The sequence below is a fragment of the Melopsittacus undulatus genome, chromosome 10 (genome assembly GCF_012275295.1).
Source record: "Melopsittacus undulatus isolate bMelUnd1 chromosome 10, bMelUnd1.mat.Z, whole genome shotgun sequence".
Classification (NCBI taxonomy): Eukaryota; Metazoa; Chordata; class Aves; order Psittaciformes; family Psittaculidae; genus Melopsittacus; species Melopsittacus undulatus.
Genome location: NC_047536.1, coordinates 8,052,180 through 8,070,600, shown reverse-complemented (window position 1 = coordinate 8,070,600; position 18,421 = coordinate 8,052,180). Strand labels below are relative to the sequence as shown.

General features: G+C 39.6%; 1 protein-coding gene across 1 annotated transcript; it reads right to left on the bottom strand.

Moving 5' to 3' along the window:
* Positions 1–9,807: 9,807 nt before the first annotated feature.
* SPINK9 (serine peptidase inhibitor Kazal type 9) lies at positions 9,808–15,383 on the bottom strand. The gene is made up of 4 exons (XM_031045398.2): positions 15,233–15,383; positions 13,144–13,163; positions 10,887–11,014; positions 9,808–10,365 (listed from the first exon to the last, which is right to left on the bottom strand). Exons 1-4 carry the CDS (start codon positions 15,285–15,287, stop codon positions 10,320–10,322), a joined length of 249 nt encoding a protein of 82 aa, XP_030901258.1. The 5' UTR covers positions 15,288–15,383; the 3' UTR covers positions 9,808–10,319.
* Positions 15,384–18,421: the final 3,038 nt, after the last annotated feature.

The window sequence follows — 18,421 nt, the reverse complement described above, 5'->3', positions numbered from 1 at the left end:
GCTTCCTGCGCATCCACTTCCGCCAGTGCCGCCGCGCTTCCGGTCCCGCTTCCGGTGCCGGCCATGTTAAGGGCAGCGAGGGGCGGGGCTGTGCTGCCGGTGTGGTGAGTGTGGTGTCGTCCTGAGGGCAGCTGTGCCGGTGACAGAGTGGAGGGCTCCCGGTCAGACCCCGAGAGCCGCTGCGGTACAGGGCCATAAATTGGGTGTTTTGAAAGGAACTGAGGAAACCCTGAGAGATTGGTGATGAGTTCTGGTATGACAACAGCAACCCTACCTGTGCGGTGCATTAAAACATTTGGACCCTGAAGTCACTTTGCGCAGATAGGGAGAGAAGTGTAATTTATTCAAATTATACTCTAACGCACAGTTCTGTATGAACTGGCATGTGGTAGTAATACATTATTTGCAGAGGCTTTAGCCTGGCCCCAAGAGTCCTGCTAGTTGCCTTTGCCAAAGTGTTTTTGCAGCATTTTGTGGGTCTATTTAGGCCATCTTTTATTCAGTGCATTTGGATGGATCCCAGCAGAAATCACACTTTACTGAACGTCTTGGAGGCACATTTCATAACTTCATGTAAGCACCAAGGAATTCAGTAACAAAGCCCATTTATTACCAAGCAGATTATTAGTGGTTTATTGTGAAGACCAACCTACAAAGAGTAACAGTTATTGGTCTAATGGTCACCCCAGAATAACCCACAAAACTGCAGTGAAATCTGAAGCAACAAAATCAGTTACCAGATTGACTTTGCACAATGAGTCACTGAGAAGTGGGAAAACCACATGCAGGATGTATTGAGACCATCTCTTTTGACGGATCATACAGCAAATGCATGCAGTAGCATTCACGTTTAGTTAGTCTGATGTTACCCTAGCTGTGAAAAGGCTTCAGAAAATGCTCCTGTTTAGCTTTTCCTCTTACGTGTTAGAGGTAATTCTCATGACTATAAAAACCCATATAATTTATATCCAAGTCTTGTTTCTCTTCATCCCTCAGCTAACTTCTCACAACATCACTGCTACCTACAGCAAGACAACAGGAACATATACTGGCTGATACCTCATACAAGCCTTTCACAGCCTGGCACATTACATTAGTGCAGAAGGCAGCAGGAAAGAATGAACCAGTGACAGGAACACATGCAGGACATAATTTAAGCTGTTTGCTAAAAGAGAGGAAATGGTGCCACTGATGCTACTGCTGAACCTAGACCAGTAACAGCTGTGCAAAGAGGGACAGACCCTCTTCTTGGCAGTCAGCGTGGATTTTAAATGAGTTACTAAGCAGCATCCAAAAAGTTTAGACCCCAAAATATAGGGAAAAGTAGGCAAGTGAGGCCTCCTCTGAAAAGAAAACAAGAAAAGGGAAACATTAGCTCATCAATAGCAGGATTCAAATCTAGTAATTATTGTTCCTGCCTTCCCCACAAAGGCAAGTGGCATGTGTTGAGTGGCAATAAGAGGAGACTGCTAAAAAGACACAAGAGAGACAAAATGGAATTAAAAAATTTGGGCAGGGCAGTTTGGTTTAGCTGTCATTTAGACTTATGTATAAACAGCCACTGTATATGAATGGTTTAGTGGTTACAAGATAAATAGCAGAAACCAAAACACACTCTTTTTTTCTTAAGAGAAATCCAGTTACTTATCACATAGATCAGTTATACATGGGTCTTTGAAAGCAGCTTGCTGGTTCTATTTCTTTTCTCTCCACTGCTACTTATAAGAAAGTTTAGAGTTTGGATCACTTGAGTATATCTAAACTAAAACCCAAAGCAAAAGAGCTAGGAACTTGAGATGCTGAATATCCATCAATAAAAATACTGGTCTGGTCTTGGTCAAATTTGAAATGAGATAGTACACTGCATCGCATGTAGCATACTACTGAGAAGTTTACAAAGTTAAAAGGGTATTGTTTCTTAAACTAATATCAGAGCATTGCCTTTGCTTCCTTTTATGTAGGGTGTTGGGACATGTTATTTATGTCTGGTGGAAGCTATTTGAACATACACATCACAAGTTTATACTGTAGGGAGGTTTCATAATTTTATTTCTGTAACACAGGTATCATTGAATCAAAAATAAAAGACTTAAGGGAATTAATGCATTCCCTTAGGCTTTAAAGAAAAAACAAAACAAAGAACCAACAGCCTACAACCCACAGCCTCTCAATACTTACCAGTCTATCTAAGTGATGTTTCTAAGCTTTAATCTTCTGAGACAATGAATGCTCTTCATCCCAATTGATGACAAAATTAGGTACCATCTGCATATGAAGTGGTTAACAGTTTATATAATACTTTTCTTATATCTGCACCTATCCCATCAACATACTTGTTAGAAAATACCTTAACATTCCCTAAACTCCAACAGATCTTCATTTCCTTTCCATGGATATTCTTTCTCCCTGTATTTATAAGAAATTGGTATCAAATATATCTCACCTGCATTACTGAATTAGCATGTTAGTATTTTTTTCCTGCCTCCACAGCTGATACCTGATAAAAGTGAATCAAAGGGATTATGACATACAGGGTTCCTTTTACATGTCAGTAGTATTTTCATCAAGGTTTAAATATCTTGCCTCACATTTTTGTGTCTTCTTCACTTAGAAATATTCTATTTTAACGGGGTTAAAATTTGAGAGTTTAAGTTCACTTGTTGAGAGCAAGGAGGGAACTCCCTTGTTTTGCCGTTCTCCTCTTTGGAAGGGTGTGAGTCCCTCCCTGTCAAAATTCTCAAGCCCTCCTGTAAAGCCTCACTGAAGTGTAGTCTGTAGAAGTAAATGCAGCTTTGGTCCTTGCAATCATAGAATCATAGAATAGTTAGGGTTGGAAAGGTGCAGTGCAGCCCTGCAGAGAAGGACTTGGGGGTGCTGGTCTATGAGAAAATGAACATGAGCCAGCTTCAGTGTGCGCTTACAGCCCAGAAAGCCAACCATATTCTGGGCTGCATCAAAAGAAGCGTGACCAGCAGGTCAAAGGAGGTGATCCTGCCCCTCTACTCTGCTCTTGTGAGACCTCACTTGGAGTATTGTGTGTAGTTCTGGTGCCCTCAACATAAAAAGGACATGGAACTGTTAGAACAAATCCAGAGGAGGGCCACGAGTATGATCAGGGGACTAGAGCACCTCCTGTATGAGCTTGTTGGCTGCAAGAGTGGAAACCACCAGTGAGAGTGGGTACATTTGGTACAGTGGCAGTTGTAAACCTGTTCTTCTTTTGTTATGCTCTGTGTCAGGTGAAATCACCTTTTAGCTGTGCTCAGAAAGAGCAGAGATGTGCTGGTGAGAGGCCAGTAGCTACAGATGTACTGCGCTTCTCCCAGGAGGTGGCATCTCAGTGGCGTAGATGAGAAAACAGCCTTCCCCATGGCCACATTCCTCAGCCTTCAGGTGTTGCTTCTTCGAGGTCTGAAGCAGCTTGCCCGAATTCGCATAAAGCTTATGTAATATGCTTCTCTACTCTGTCAAGGGGCTGTTGTTCTTTGGGGGATTGAGGGATCAGCAACCTTTGGGAATGAGTTACTAGAACTGTCATGCTTATAGCTGATGCATGCTAACTTCCTGCTTTCCCTGAGAATATCTAGGCATAACCAGGGAAAAGCATTGTAATTAGTGATCCCTGGGACCATCTTGTGCTGGAATTTTATCTTGTGCTGGAATTAAGTCCAACTAAGAAAGGAAAGAAAACATTTTAAATCTTTTCAGTTTTTCAGAATTTTAATGTGTATCTCTCTATTTGCCTGTATCTCAATAGCTTAACACACCTCATGTCCCACAGCTTGCAAAAATATCCCTTTATGAACAATTAATTCATGTAACTCATTGTGTCTATAACTTGCATACAAAGCTTTGCATTACTAGAAATTGTCCAAACTATCAAAGCATTTGTAAAATAGAGGTTGAAAATCTTACTACATGCTCAAGAGTTGTCCAGAGACACTCAGATGCCCAGTTTAGGTTACTATTTAAATTTGATTATGCCTCCTTCTGAGTGATTCCCAAGGAAGATTGTTACTTCCTCAGTTTCCCAATTCCTCAAGTAGCTGAATCCGAGAACCCAAATGTTATCAGACTTAAACCTTTAAGATGTCTCCTTCTTGGTGCATGGTTGAAATAGAGTGCTGAGGGCTTCACTGGTATTTTGGTGGTGATATTTTTTTTACCATTTTGTGCAGTCATGAGTTAGAGAGTCTTATGGAGTAAGACTTTATGATCTTCAGATCAAACAGTTGCAAATGTTTTCTGCTTACATTTTCTGAAGTTGTGACACTAAGGAACTGTTTTGTTGTTTTTTGTTGGGCTTTTTATTTTTCCCTGAAAAACTTTGTATTATGAAAAGATTCAGAAGCACTGGATAACTGTAGTAACTAGAAACACTCAACAAGCATGAGATAGATAACCTTTGAGCTATTTAGTGTAAAAAAGCCTATGCAGTATCATGCTGGTTTTAGAGCAGTTACAATGCAGCTCTCCAGGCTGACCAGGTACTGATACACTATAAGGAAGCCACCTAAATGTGAACTACTATATTCCATTATACTTCACCAGTCAGTCACCTGATATTATTTTCAATCCAGAGACAACAGCAACTGCAGAACACAGAGGGCAATTTTTCATCTTGCCCTGATGCCTTTAAAAATGTAATTGCTGGTGTGGGAGTCATGGGACCTGGATGTTGGTTCTGGCTCACTCATACATCTCTGACATATAAGAGGCTTTGATTAAAGTGTTTGTGTTTCCCCCAACAGGTTGCTCTCCAGATCAGTCTCTGAGGTCTTAGGCGTGGGGTCTATCTCTTACATTGAGCACGTGGAGCACCGATGCTCTTCATCTGCTGTACTTCTATGATGGAACAATGACAGTAACAACAGTATCAAAAGATAACAGTAACAACAATATGAAAAAATACGCTGTGGGATTTTAGGATAGGTGAAGTAGATTTATTATAGCACTGGCATTTTCTGTTTTGACAGTCCGCCCCATCTGGTTTTCAGGCCTGTGTTTCATTACCTCTTGTCACAGAAGTGAAAGAGAAAATGTCATAACATCTTACTATGAAAATCCTTCCTTGTCCTCCACATATAAATAGCTACATCAAAGATACGTGAGCACCTTTTCAGTGCAAAGTTTTGAAAACTTTACTCCTCAATAAATGCAAGGAGATGTCTTCTGTTTTTCCCTTCAGTGCCAATATCTGTCTAGCTCTGTTTTATTTTGCAGCAAACAGGTTCTGAGCATGTTTCATCCCCTCATTCAAGCTATGTACATTTTTCCTTCCCCATATTTCTATGTCATTGCTTCATCACACAAACTTGACAGTCCAGATTGTCTGGCCACTTCAGCATTTTCTTCAGATGCTATTTACAGCAATTTGCAAATCATGTTCTTTGTTCCGGTATGTGGCAAAAGCTGATCTGCTTCTCAGCATTATCTGCAGCTATGGGCCAACACGTGATGCTTACAGGAGATGATAAAAAGCACACTCTGTGTTGGAAATTATTGCTCTCAGCTGCTCTCATCTACTGTTCCATGTCAGAAATAATCAGAAACAAATTAAAGTTCCAGGGATCTGGAGATGCAGGTGTCCACAGTGAACTGTTTTAGATCTCTAACTTACAGGGCTTTGTGGATGTGCATTGGCTGCATGGGAAACATAGTATTATAGGTTTGGTCTACAGACACAGTCAGTTAAGTATCTCAGTATACTAAAGCAGATGGTGTCAATACCCATTTAGGCTGTAATAAGCCAAGCTGGAAGGCAGAAATTATCCCCAAATTGCTGGATTTTCTGACATCATGGTAAACATCAGAGTTTGGCTTTGTTTTCTCATTTTTTTCAGTCAAGACACATTTACAGCAAGATGACTTGTTCTGAGAATCTTTTTGGGTTGACTGTTCAGAGCCACAAGCCTTTGAGCTATGAGAAACTTACAATATTACCTTGTTCATTTTCATTCCTACTACCTAATTGCTGAGACCTCACTTCCAGATAAACAGAATTATTGTAGTGGTGGCTTTAGCCTGTGTCCTAGGATAGAGAGAAGAATTTTCTGCCAACATCCTTCATTAATTGCTCTCATTCAGTGCCAGAAGAATGAGGTTCCTGAAGTTTCTCAGCTTGCCTCTTTAACAGGAAATAACTCTAGCTGATGAGCATTAGCATTTCATCCTGGCAGATTTTTCTGCTGCCACTGATTTATCTTTAGTTGCAGTACCAGCCTACATCCTCATGCTTTATACATATCCTAATCCAAAAGATAATAAAGCCACCTTACAAGCCTCTTTGACCAGCCCATGCACAGAGCACTTAAGTCTTGCTGTTCTTGTGCCAGAGGTCATGAGCACTTGTGGCTCTAGCCAACAAATTCTAATTACCTTAGTACAGATTTACAATTCATCTCTTTATGAGCAATATATCTAATTAATGTTAATATGAGCACTAAAGAAGAAACTAAAAGTGCATTGGAAGTACCTGAATAGTCTGATGACCCAATGGAGGAGTTTTACTGCAGTGCTTTTCTAGTCTGATGTCTTACCTGAAACACCAAGATATAGCCATGTCGCTAGACTCTTTAAGAGTATTTTTAGAAAATAACTAAATGGTATGTAATGTTCATATATTTGGGCAGAGAAAAATGGAAAAAAAAACCCAACCCTGTAATGTCAGTTTACATCAGTATTTTCCTAATATATGCCACCATTCTAGCGTTCTCCGTCATTTATTCACAGAAGTTTACGCTGAATTGAAAGAGAGTGGGAAGATAACCATATAAACCACAAAAAAAGTCCATGTGACTCTGTTTATGTTAGACTTACAAAGACTTCCAAATACTTTATTTCATAGAGAAGAGAAAACTATGCCATCTGCACCTGACCCTTTATTAGTGTTTCAGGCAGCCTGCAGGATTCTTGAGTACGTGGCTTAGCTGAATAAATGGAGTCTTTTCCACCAAGCAATCATGGGAAAAGAAAGAAGGCAGTATGATCAATATGTGTTTCACTACAGATTCTTTTCAGCTGACAGATGTGTCCTTAGGAATCAGTAAAGATTATATCAGAGAATCATAGAATAGTTATGGTTGGAAAGGTCCTTAAGATAATCTAGTTCCACCACTCCTGCCATGGGCACAGACATGTCACACTAAACCAGGTCACCCAAGACTCCATCCAACCTGGCCTTGAACACTACCAGGCATGGAGCATTTGTCACTTCTTTGGGTAGCCTGGTCCAGTGCTCCATCATTCTCACAGTAAATAACTTCTTCCTTATATCACTCTGGTCTGTGCAGTAAAGTAAGCCTGGAAAGACAACAAGAAGGTACAGACAAATGCTGTCCAACTTCCTGCTTTAAAATCTTCTCTGAGCTTTTTTCTCCTGAAGGTTTCCTCTAATTTTTCCTAAGATTTGTAGTATTTGTTACATTTCACCTTTAATTGTGTTAATATATTTTACCTTCCACAAAAAAATAAGCCTCTTTGACTTGAATTCCTTCTCATCATTTGATATATTCTTCTCCAGCATCATCTATCTATTGTCTGTCTTCCGTTTCTCTTTTAGGGATCAGTGTGGGGGCTAATGAAGAGGAAGAGATGAACAAAATTCAATAGATCTTAGGGGTTGTTAAACTCCAGTCTATATGTGTTGATCTCTGTTTGGTGGATTCCTATGTCATGTTAAAACATCGTCCATTGGTTCTGCTTGATATTCACCCATTTGCCTGTGGTGCTGTCACTGCCACCATCTGAAAACGCTTGAACGTGGCAAGTTTCAGGATCCGTGATTTAGTGCATGTGTTCTTCACTAATTTAGAAGGAAGGTCTGCTTTCCAAAGCAACCATGAGTGCAAATTACTTTTGAAAATGTGTCAGTCTGATGTCTTACTTCAGCAGCTGGGACACTCTCGTGAAAAAAAAATGTTTTAAACATATCCATCACAAAATAGTTCATAGCAACGTAAACTTCCCACAATCACAAAACATTAACGATGAAGAGACTAATTAAAGAAATATATGGGATAAAAACCTGTTACTGTCTGTTGCAGCTCTCTTGTCACTGTGAAACAAACATTTGGCTTCATGGAAACAGCCTTGGTTAACAAAGTGCAAAGATGAAGAATGTAAATGTGATTTGTTCTGCCAGCATTTCTGGAATAACATTGATAAATTGGCACTGTAGGGGACTATAGCTTGCTTGTAATAAACTGTGCTTTTTCTGTTTCATGAAGAACACAGCCCTTGAAGACAAGCCCCTCCACCACTTCTCCTACACACACTGTACAGAAAGTTTACTGAGAGAAATACACCAGGCAGAAACACAGTCGCTCAGGTACCATGTAGAGATTGACCACACTCCTCACTGTACAAGCTTTATGTTCCTCACATACTTGTGTGGTTCAGCATTGAGAGCAGTAGTCAGTCCTGTGACTTGTGAAGAGGCTAATTAATACTAATTTCAGTTACAAAGAGAAGGGGGCTGTGGTCTGTGTAGAAACTCTTCACCCATCATCATTAGTCTCAATATTTAATTTTCCTATTTTATCCTGGCATTTGACTAACACTTGTTCTAAATTGAAAACCACAATAGAACATCAAAGCATCTTCTGCTTATGCTTGCTGAAAGATGAGGGTTAAAGCCAAGGTCACAGGTAGCACCTTGTAAGTTTCAATGGCCTTTGAATGATCCAGTGTTGAGTAGGTTTTTGATGTACTAAGAGCACCATTGTCCCTTCGAATTTAAAGCTCCCACAGTGGGGAATAAACACCACTCCACCCCAAAACAGTGTCTGGGCTTCTGTCCTGCTATCTGTGGTTTCATGGGACACATCTGTGACTGGGAACAGCACATAGTAATGGTAAGAAATTTATCTGGCCGAGATTTATTGAATATTCAGTAGCAACTGCATTTTTTTTTTCTTTTCCAGAAATGCAATGCATTAGGGAGTTGTAGAGTCAGGAAAAATATGTCCCTTGTTAAATACAATCATTACTTAGAATTATTTGACAAAGAAATGCAGAGTATTTACTTTTTATGATGTTTGCTTGGTTGGACAAGAACACTCCATTTACATACTTAATCTAGCACTTCATTAATCCTCATTTTTCCTTTCATTTTTTGTTGTTTTTAACTTTATAATTCTTTCAGCTGTTCGATATGTGCTAAGTGTAATGGGCAATTACCATAAAAATAGTTCAGCCAGGTCACATTATAAATCAAACTAAAGACTAGAGCTACATCAGTGTGTACTAGCAAATGAAATAGAGCCTCTCTTGTCCAGAGGATCGAGTACCAGACAGCATATGACACTCACATTCCAGTTCCAGATTTCGTTCCGGTGTAACCCCAGTGAAGTCAGTCATTCATAGGTTTTAATTCTGGGAAATGTGTTTCCTTGTCTGATCATTCAAGTGTAAAAGACAAGCTAGTTCAATAATGAAGATATTAAGGATGTAAGAGCAGAACAGATTTTTTTCTTCAGGTCTAAAAGCTGCCAATTTGTCAGAAGTGAACAGAATCATTAATGATGACATTTAAATGCAGGATTTAACAGAGGCACTGCTATGAAGTTTAGATAGTCTTACAGTTTAACAGCTTTGCTTCATTTGAAGTTAAAAAAGAGAGCCAGACTGTAGGATAAATTCCAGGAACATGAGGCCATCTAGTGGAAGACAACTTTTGTTTTCCAGGCTTTGTTTTTTTTACCTCTCTCTCTAGCTCCTGCTCTATAAGTATTTTCTGCAACTTGGGAAGTATCTCATTTGTGAATAATGGACGCAATAAACTTATTCTCTAGAAAGGTCACCATGGACAAAAGAAAAACAAGTCAACGTTTATTTTAATAAACATGCAGACTAAGTAGCAACACGTATGAATCAATTGTAGAGAGGTGGAAGAAAAATGAGCATGTAAAGTTTAGCTGCAAACCTGGTAGAATCAAAGCACTACCTGGGAAAGCTGAAGCCTTTGGAAAAAAAGCATCTGCAAAAGTTTGAGTAAATGAAAGAAAACACTTCAACAAGGAAACAGAAGCAGTGCCTGCACAGACATGTCCACTAAGGTCAGGTAGCACTGTCAGAAGAATAGGGCTCATGTGAAAACCAGGAATCCTGAGGAGGTGCTTTGCAGGGAGGACAGAAGTGTCAATCCCAACACTTGGGAGCAGAGAGAAGCAGCAAATGACAGAGAACAGCTGAAAAAGACACTGTGTGCTTTGTTCACCATGACCAGATCAGGAAGAATGAATGAAATTAAATTAAGAGATTGTGATAAGGCAGTGTAAAGCTGTTCTCAGCCCTCTTCTCTACCATGCAGCATCCATTCAGCATGCCCCTGCTTGCTTCATGTGTAAGGTACCTCTGCTTTTCCTGCAAAGGGAAGCAAAGGCATACACATTGCAGACAATAAGCTTAACATTATGCAGTAAAATATCTCTGAAGTCCTCAGCTAACAACTTGCTAAACACCAAAGATACTATAAACATTTGTAGGAGGCAAGAAGGCACTGATCTGTAAACATTTTGCCTTTTAAAAAGTTATATTTTATCTATATATTTCTGGTACTACTTTTGAATTCTTAGCTGACCTGATTTGGGTTCAGGTGCCTTGTTAGCCCTGTGTTGTTCATTGGACTCTTCTCTTTACTGTCTGATTTCTATCGTTTGTGCTAGAATAGGCACATGCTCACAGCAAATATCAAAGTCATTCATTTAGAGCAATTGGACCTTATTGGTGGAAGAAGCAATTAGTCTATAAAGATTAAGCAAAGGAACAGAGAAGTAGTTACCCTGAAAAATATGACAGCACTTAGGCAGAATGGAAACACCAGACAACTGAGCTAATCTCAGTTTTTGGCATATTCAGGAGTAATTACAGAGTACTGTACTTACAGCACTGCTTTGCAGAAAGAACACTTGTTGTTATATGTTTTCCCATCAGAGCCGCAGAAAGGTTGATAGAGTCTTTCACAGTAAATAGGTCTTCCTCTCTCTAACCGACTGTATTCACTGCAGTCTACCTGCAAATAGAGTATCAATTTTCTCTGAATCCATCTTTCTCACATTCTCCATTTATATACAGAAATATTGAATATATGAAAATTTTGGATGAATTTGCCAGCTGCTTTAGAACAGCACAGACAAGGGGTTCCACCATCTGTATTTGCTGAGCCTAAGCCTAAAGAAATGAATGTTCCTTCCGAGAGAGATGCGTGCGATGCAACCCAGGCACAATTAGACTTTGCTGTCTATCAGTAGAAGAATAAGTCAATGGGAAAATACAGTCCCTTTTCCATCTACAGAAAAGAGGAGTCAATATTTTTTTTCTACCTGCTTGCAATTGTCAGTAAATTCAGGTGAGATTAGATCTCAAGAGTGGGAAGGGTTTCTGTCTCTTATTGCACAAGTATCAGCTCTTTATGCTTTTTACACTGGTGAAAAGTGAAAGGATCTGCCCAGGTGGAATTAAGTCCTATTTAAGTATTAGCATGAAAAGAAATTGTTGAAAGGCCTTCACTGATAGTGGGGCTGTATTCATTACAGACTTACATATGAAAATGGGAGTACAAACTAATAAAAGAAATGACTGAAAATGCTCCTGTCCTAGTTTTGGAGCTTTATCTTCTGTCAAGAGAATTAATTCCTAGTATTTGACAAGCAAGGAGTCCTTGTGCACTGCACATATTCTACTTAATCTGCTGCTTGTCACCCTCAAAAGCCTAGGATTTGCTTGCCTAGTAAATTGCCTGTCCTTATAGCTGTTGTTGTAACTAAAATGAGCTTTTTTTGCTGTTAGTCTAGTGGCAGTTTGAAACATATCAGTCTTTGGAAGGACACTATGTCTGCAGCTTTTGCTTTCTGAAAATCCAGCCAAAATATGTATTATAGATTTATATATTTAAAACAGAACCCAGATTTGCTGTTCTCTTCTTATGGACTGGTTTTTTTCCCACCCTTCATTCTAATTCTTAATGAAGGACAGGACTATTACTTCAGCAAAACAATGGAATTCATTACAGATTATATGATTGGTTTTGTGGTAGCCATTGCCCAGGGTCTGCAAGTGAGTGAAACGAGGAGCTGTGTGTGGTCAGGCCCCTCAGCAGCCCAGGCCCTGCGCCATGGCTCAGCACAGACTTGAGAGGTCTCCAGCAGCAAAAAGAGTCATTAACCAATCACTCCTTTGGGAATAATAGGCTTAATAATAAGCTTAAATCCAGGGAGCAGGTGGGGGGGGTGGGAAGCATAGAGGTTGTTCATTTTTGTAGGTTTTTCCTTTGCTTGGCCCTTTCCCTGTCCTCCAAAGCCCTGGCTGCTCACACATTTCAAAGTCTGTCTGTAAAGCAGGAGGCAGCACACCTATCCTCAATTGCAAAAGTGATCCCACAACATAACCCAGCAATGGCATGGGAAGGAATCTGTAGTTTTTAAGTTAGCCTTTTAAAACTGGTCGGTCACCAATCTGTGAGAGGCAAGGACTAGCTAATAAAAAAAGACAGAAATTAGGCAAATTTGCCCCATGTACATATATGTAACAGCTGGTGAAATGGGGAAGGTGCATAGTTTGGTGTGGAGAGTGGAACAGGCTCTTCTTGGGTAAGAATGGATGTCTTGGTGTAGTTCTAGGCATCAAAAGCTGCATATATTGTGCTAATATGGGACCAGGTCTGTGTGTGTGCAAATCTCCACTCCTTCCTACTGTCCACCGGACTCTGAGGGAGCTTGTCTCTGCTCATCTGAGTAAGGATTTTTATCATTTGGTGCCCCATTTCTTTCAGAGGTTGACCCCAGAATGGGCATTGCAGCATAGTCAGAAATTAAAATCTCCAGGTACATGATTTATGATCTGAAAGTCCAGAAACATTAAAGTGTCATCACCAGGTAAATACTAAAAAAATCCTGATTTCTCTCACTTAAAATTTGGCCTTGCCCAATTTGTTGCCCACTGTGCAGTATAAGTGTATAAGTGAAAACATCTGGAAGTACTCAGGTCAAGTGTATGGAAACCACATCTCTCAAACTCAGGGATTTCTCTCTGAAATATCAATAGTTTGACACCATTTAATTAATGCTTAATATGTTTTCATCTGACCTCATGTTTTTACTAACTACATATTTTTATAGAACAATAAAGGAGAAACTTACTCACCTCATTCTCTTTGGCAGCATCTGCAAGGCAAGCAGAATCACAAAAGATAAATTAAAAACTACTGTTAATGAACATTCAGTTTGCAACTAGGATGATTTCACTCCCAGCCCTTCCAGCAACACTACATCTCTTACTAGCTTGAAAGTGTTTAATAAGCTGCAGGTGTCAGAACCTATTAAACAAGTGGACCTTGTTGTATTGCTTACCTTAGAAATCTGTGTCAGCAGCTAGAACAGCCTTTACTGTGGGAGGGGTGGAAGGATATTGTTCCCCTTTTCAGCAGAAAAAGATTAGAGACCTAAAGTCAATGTTAATGTTCAATGGCCAGTCTGTTTAGGATAAATGCCTGGGTTTTGATTCCCAAGTTTATTAAAAAAAAATGAAATATTGAATATGGCTGTAAGTAAATCACAAGGTCCTTTTCTGCTTTGGATTTCTGTCAATAATGAGGATAGTATCTTCACTGAAATACAATACTAGATTAATAATAATAATAATAATGCAATTTGGATCATAATATCACTTTAAAAAGTGTTTTCCCGTGCTGGTCCATATGGATTCTAAACTAATGGGTAGAAGGACTGGCTCCTATTTTGTATATACATGGCATCTGATATAATTGAGCCCTGTTCTCAGGTGGGACTTCAAAAAGCTTCTTCAACACAATGACGCGTACAACCTCCCAGAAAGTCATCAAGCAACGCTGGCATGTCTGCATTGCAGTGACACACTTGCTACTTTCTTTAGGAATGTATTTTGTCCTGTAACTGTCATTCTGTGGCTTCCAAGGGATAAAAGTGATCAGGCAGAGGCTTCTGTACAGAAGGAGCAGGAAGAAAACATATTATGGCAATGTAGCTCTAGCATTTGTATTTCTTACTAAGTGTAACTGGTTTTGATTTTTAAAGCCATTAAGCCTTCCACTGAAACTTTCCTTCATGGTGCTGCTTACAACTTCCCAACAAATAAAGTTGTTCAAGGTGAAGAAAACTAGCAAAAAAAAAAAATGCTCCATGTCATGCTTCAGTCTGTCACCAGAACTGTGAGTGAGTTTTCATTATTCTGGAACTGGATCAGATGTAACCCCCTCCCATAAAACATTAAGATACTATTTTTTCTCTGGTAACTTTTTCGAAGCCACTATGTATTTGGGAGTGAATGCAAAAAAGATGTGGCTCAAAAAGTATCAATCCATACATTTTTAATACAGACCAGATAAATTAAAAAGTTCAAGGAAAGGATTTGGTGGAATTCTTCAGAAAACAATATTCATTTATTTTTCTGCACTCACTGAAACACTGACAGAACAGTTTCAATCAGAAGCATGCCATTTCACTGAAATTGACGTTTCTCATGAGAATTTTGATTTTGAGACAATTTTCAAAGCAAACTTTTCAGAGCTATTCAAAATGGAAAAAGATGATTTTGGCTCATAATATTGATGTTAACATTTTCATTGTTTTGCTTCTTTAATGCTATTGAACTGTTATACTACTGGCAGTGAAGATTTCAATTATTGTAAATGTACATATTCTTCTATTTTCTTTTTCCAAATTTTTTTTTAGCAAAGAAAAAACCAAACAATTGCCAACTGGAGGCTCAAGAGCTTGCTCCCAGCTCCCTATTTTGCCACAGAGCAATCTGCGCCTCAAAGCTCTCTCCAGCCTAGCAAACTAGTCTCATGAAGAGGTTATTCACAGCCATGTTATATAGCCCATGTATAATCGACTGTCTTCTGCTTGGTCAGTGTGGTAGGAGAGGCACCACATCAGCTCCAAGCTCCCTGCTCAGATGGAAGACAAAACTAAGTAGGTGAAAACCTGCTTTAGTTCTGAGGCTTTACAGTTCACTTTTTACTTACAATGTAGAATGCAGCTCTGATTCATACCATCATCAAAGGAATAGGTTTCATCTGTTTAAGTTGGAATTTGTAAAGCCAGTGCACTATTGTTTACTAAACAATGCACAGGCATAAAATTTCACTTGCTTTCTGCTACCCAGTCATTGTTTTCTATCCCAGTAGACTGAGAAACTTGCATTGTTTGAACAGGAGAACTATAATATATCAGAAAATAAAATGGTTACTTACTTGCTAAGCAAAGAACTGCCATCGCAAGAAGCACAAAGGCACCTGTTATCTTCATGGTACTCGTGGGTTCTTGACTTGTTTCACAGCTAGCCTGTGCTCTTGGTATTCCAATAAGATTATCTGAGATGTGTATTCCTGTATCTGTGAGAGCAGATATATATATACATGCATGCACAGAGCAGGAACCCTGATGATGAAATCCCCCTTGTAGAGAAGGTAATTAGAAGAAGGTGTTGCCCATGGGTAGTGTCAATAAGAATGTCTTCTGTACAACATGAAGGTCATAAGTACAGGGCAAAGATGAGTGTCACAGCATGGATTGTGTTGATACAGGAGATGTATTGTACTTTGGTTAAGCTCCTTGCCTAATTAACTGTTCCATCTCCATTAGCGAGTTCAGGGAGTGACTCAGTAAGGTGGTTACTTATTGCTGTTATTGCCATATTGACCCGTAGAATTGAACATAGTTCCCAGGGGAAAAATTTGTGCTGGGTGTGTTTCAAAAGATGCATGCCAGTAGAGCTTGAAATGCATAATTCCTAATCTCTTGAAACTTTGGAGAGCCTTGTCACCAGCTGTGGATAGAGGTGATGCTGGTTACTACGGCCATACATTGAGCCCTTTCAGACTGCTCTGTGGTAGTAGTTGCTACTTGGAAAAGTCTATGTTTCACATGAATACTCTCACCTTCACACACAGCTCAAAAGATCCCCCAGTATTTCAGTGTTCTTCTGTCTTTAATGTTCCACCAGTTCACAGATCAGAAACAGCTTTGTGACAGAAGGAGCAAAGACACTGCATTGCTCTGCCTAGTGAAGTGAGGAGCTCACAGCCATTGTGCATCCTGCTGAGTTGCTGCCTACTTTGCTGTCATGGAGATAAGGAGAATATTTCTCTGCCTGTCCATCTTCTCCTTTGCTGCTATTTCCAGCACAATAGGAATCATATCGTGTGGGATCCTTTAAACAAATCCAACATACCAGTATGTTAGTGACTTAATCAATAGGCATAATTTTCTCCCTTTTATAATATATACAAGGGGTTCAGTCACAATGGGAGACTCAACTCTGAGTCTTAATTATCATAAATTTCAAAATTATGTGGAGTTTTGAGCCTATAGTTTGGTTTGAACCTTCCAGAATTGCCTTCACTTTAGTGATTTGCAATGTAGATTTGCAAGTTGTTTCAATATGAAAGATCCATGCACATCATTACAATTCACAGTATTTCAGTCATCATCTTCCCTACCTGTGGCTTCTCCCCCATGCAGGAGCTAGGGTCATACATGCTAATTTCACTTAGACAGAGGGATTGAGAGTGCTTACAGAGAAAGTTGTAATAGGTGAAGTAGACCTTAGACCCCACTAATTCATTCAAAGAGGGATATAGATAATCTTGTTTCCAAAGAATGCAAATGATGAATAAACAGTTAATTTCTCATCACTTAATGGGACAAAACAAAAGCCCAAACCAGATGCCATCAAATTCCCGTTCCAGGACAGATAAAGATCTGGATTGAGCTGCAGGCCTGTAGACTTTTTTTCTTTATATGCCCTTACTTCAGAGATTTAATTTTTAATTATTCTTTATTCTTAACCTGGACATCTGTGCATATTCCTGTGAAGTGGAGATGGCAGAAGACAGGCTGTAATTTAAAATGGGGTTGGTCTGCATTCTGCTGCTTTGTGAAATTTTTGTTCTGGAAAGCCCAAATCTTTCCTGAAGAGCTTCCCACAGAGCATGTATAAACTCCTGGAGAATATTCAGGACATGTTTGCTGGTTGATGGACAGTTACCAGCATTAGGCAACAAGAGCAAAACCCCAAACCACCCAGAAGGTACTCCTCGTCTGAATAGTTTTGAGCAAGCAAGTCTCTTGAGAATAGCTTCGAACTATAAAACTGCAGCTTGACAGAACATGCAGGTTCCTTGACACTGGTATGAGGAAATCTGCCACTTTGGTTACACTCTCTTGCCTAATATGGTGCTACAAAGTCTACTGTCTGATGCAACCTGAATATCCATCTCATCCTTCTAACAGAAGAATATAAACATCTGTTTGCAGGCTTCCGAGTTGATGCAGGAAAATTCTCTGAGGGTTGGTGTGGAAAGGAAGAGAGGACTTTTGGAAGTGGGAGGGAACTAATGGAGAATGTAGAGTCTGGATCAGATTTTTCTCAGCATTTGAAAATTACCTTGCTATTGACAGGATTCCTTATGCTTATTCTATGACCTGTAAGAGAAAAGCCATGGTGTGAATGTTTTCTCTCTGGTAATGTTTAAGTGGTTTGATTAAGGCTTTTGAATCAAATTAAGATTCATTTTCTGAGCAGTGGACCTTAAGCTTAGTAGGGCATACCCAGACAACTCACATAGAAGGGATACAGTTCTGACGAGAAGCTGTGGCATACTGTAGGGTGTGCAAATAGACACTAAATATAAGCACAGCACAACAGGGGGTCAGCTGAAGTTCTGGAGATTTTAGCTTTTGGAAACATAAAAGCTATCTTGAAGCTTCATAAATTAAAATGCTGTACACAGAAAACAACAGTCTCTTCCACTTTCTGCAGTGGGGTAATACTCATGCAAAATCTCAATAAAAAGTAGAGCCACAAAACATTTATTGCACCTCCCATTTAAAAGGACACTAAAGTATCTCTGTATCTATATGCCTCACTTTAAAAACGGGCAGAATTCACACTAACCGTAATAGTCACCATTTGATTGAAAAATGCTTCATTTGAGGTGTCTTTCTGTCCGAACTTGCAGAGGCTTGTTGTTTGCCCTGGTAGTCTTCATACGGAGCTGGTCTGACAACCAGCTGTCATCCTGTCATCCTCAGGTAGGCCAAGGGTTCACCTGCATCACAGTGATGTCTTTGAGAACATTCAGCTCAGCTCAGAGGAGAATAGAGCAATTCTTTTGATGGGCGAGCTGAACACAAACAAATGGTTTGCCCCTACAGTGAACATTTTCAGCTCTGCATACTAGGCTGTATTAGTAAGAATGTAATTATGAAGTGAAAAAAAGTCTTTGTTTCCACCTGTTCAGGCTGCATCTGGAGTTCTGTGTACAGTTCTGGGCTCCACAGCACAAGAAAGATAGGGAAATACCATATCAAATACAGCGAAGAACCACAAAGATGTTTAGAGGGATGAAGCATACTAGGAAAGACTGAGAGAAGTGGTT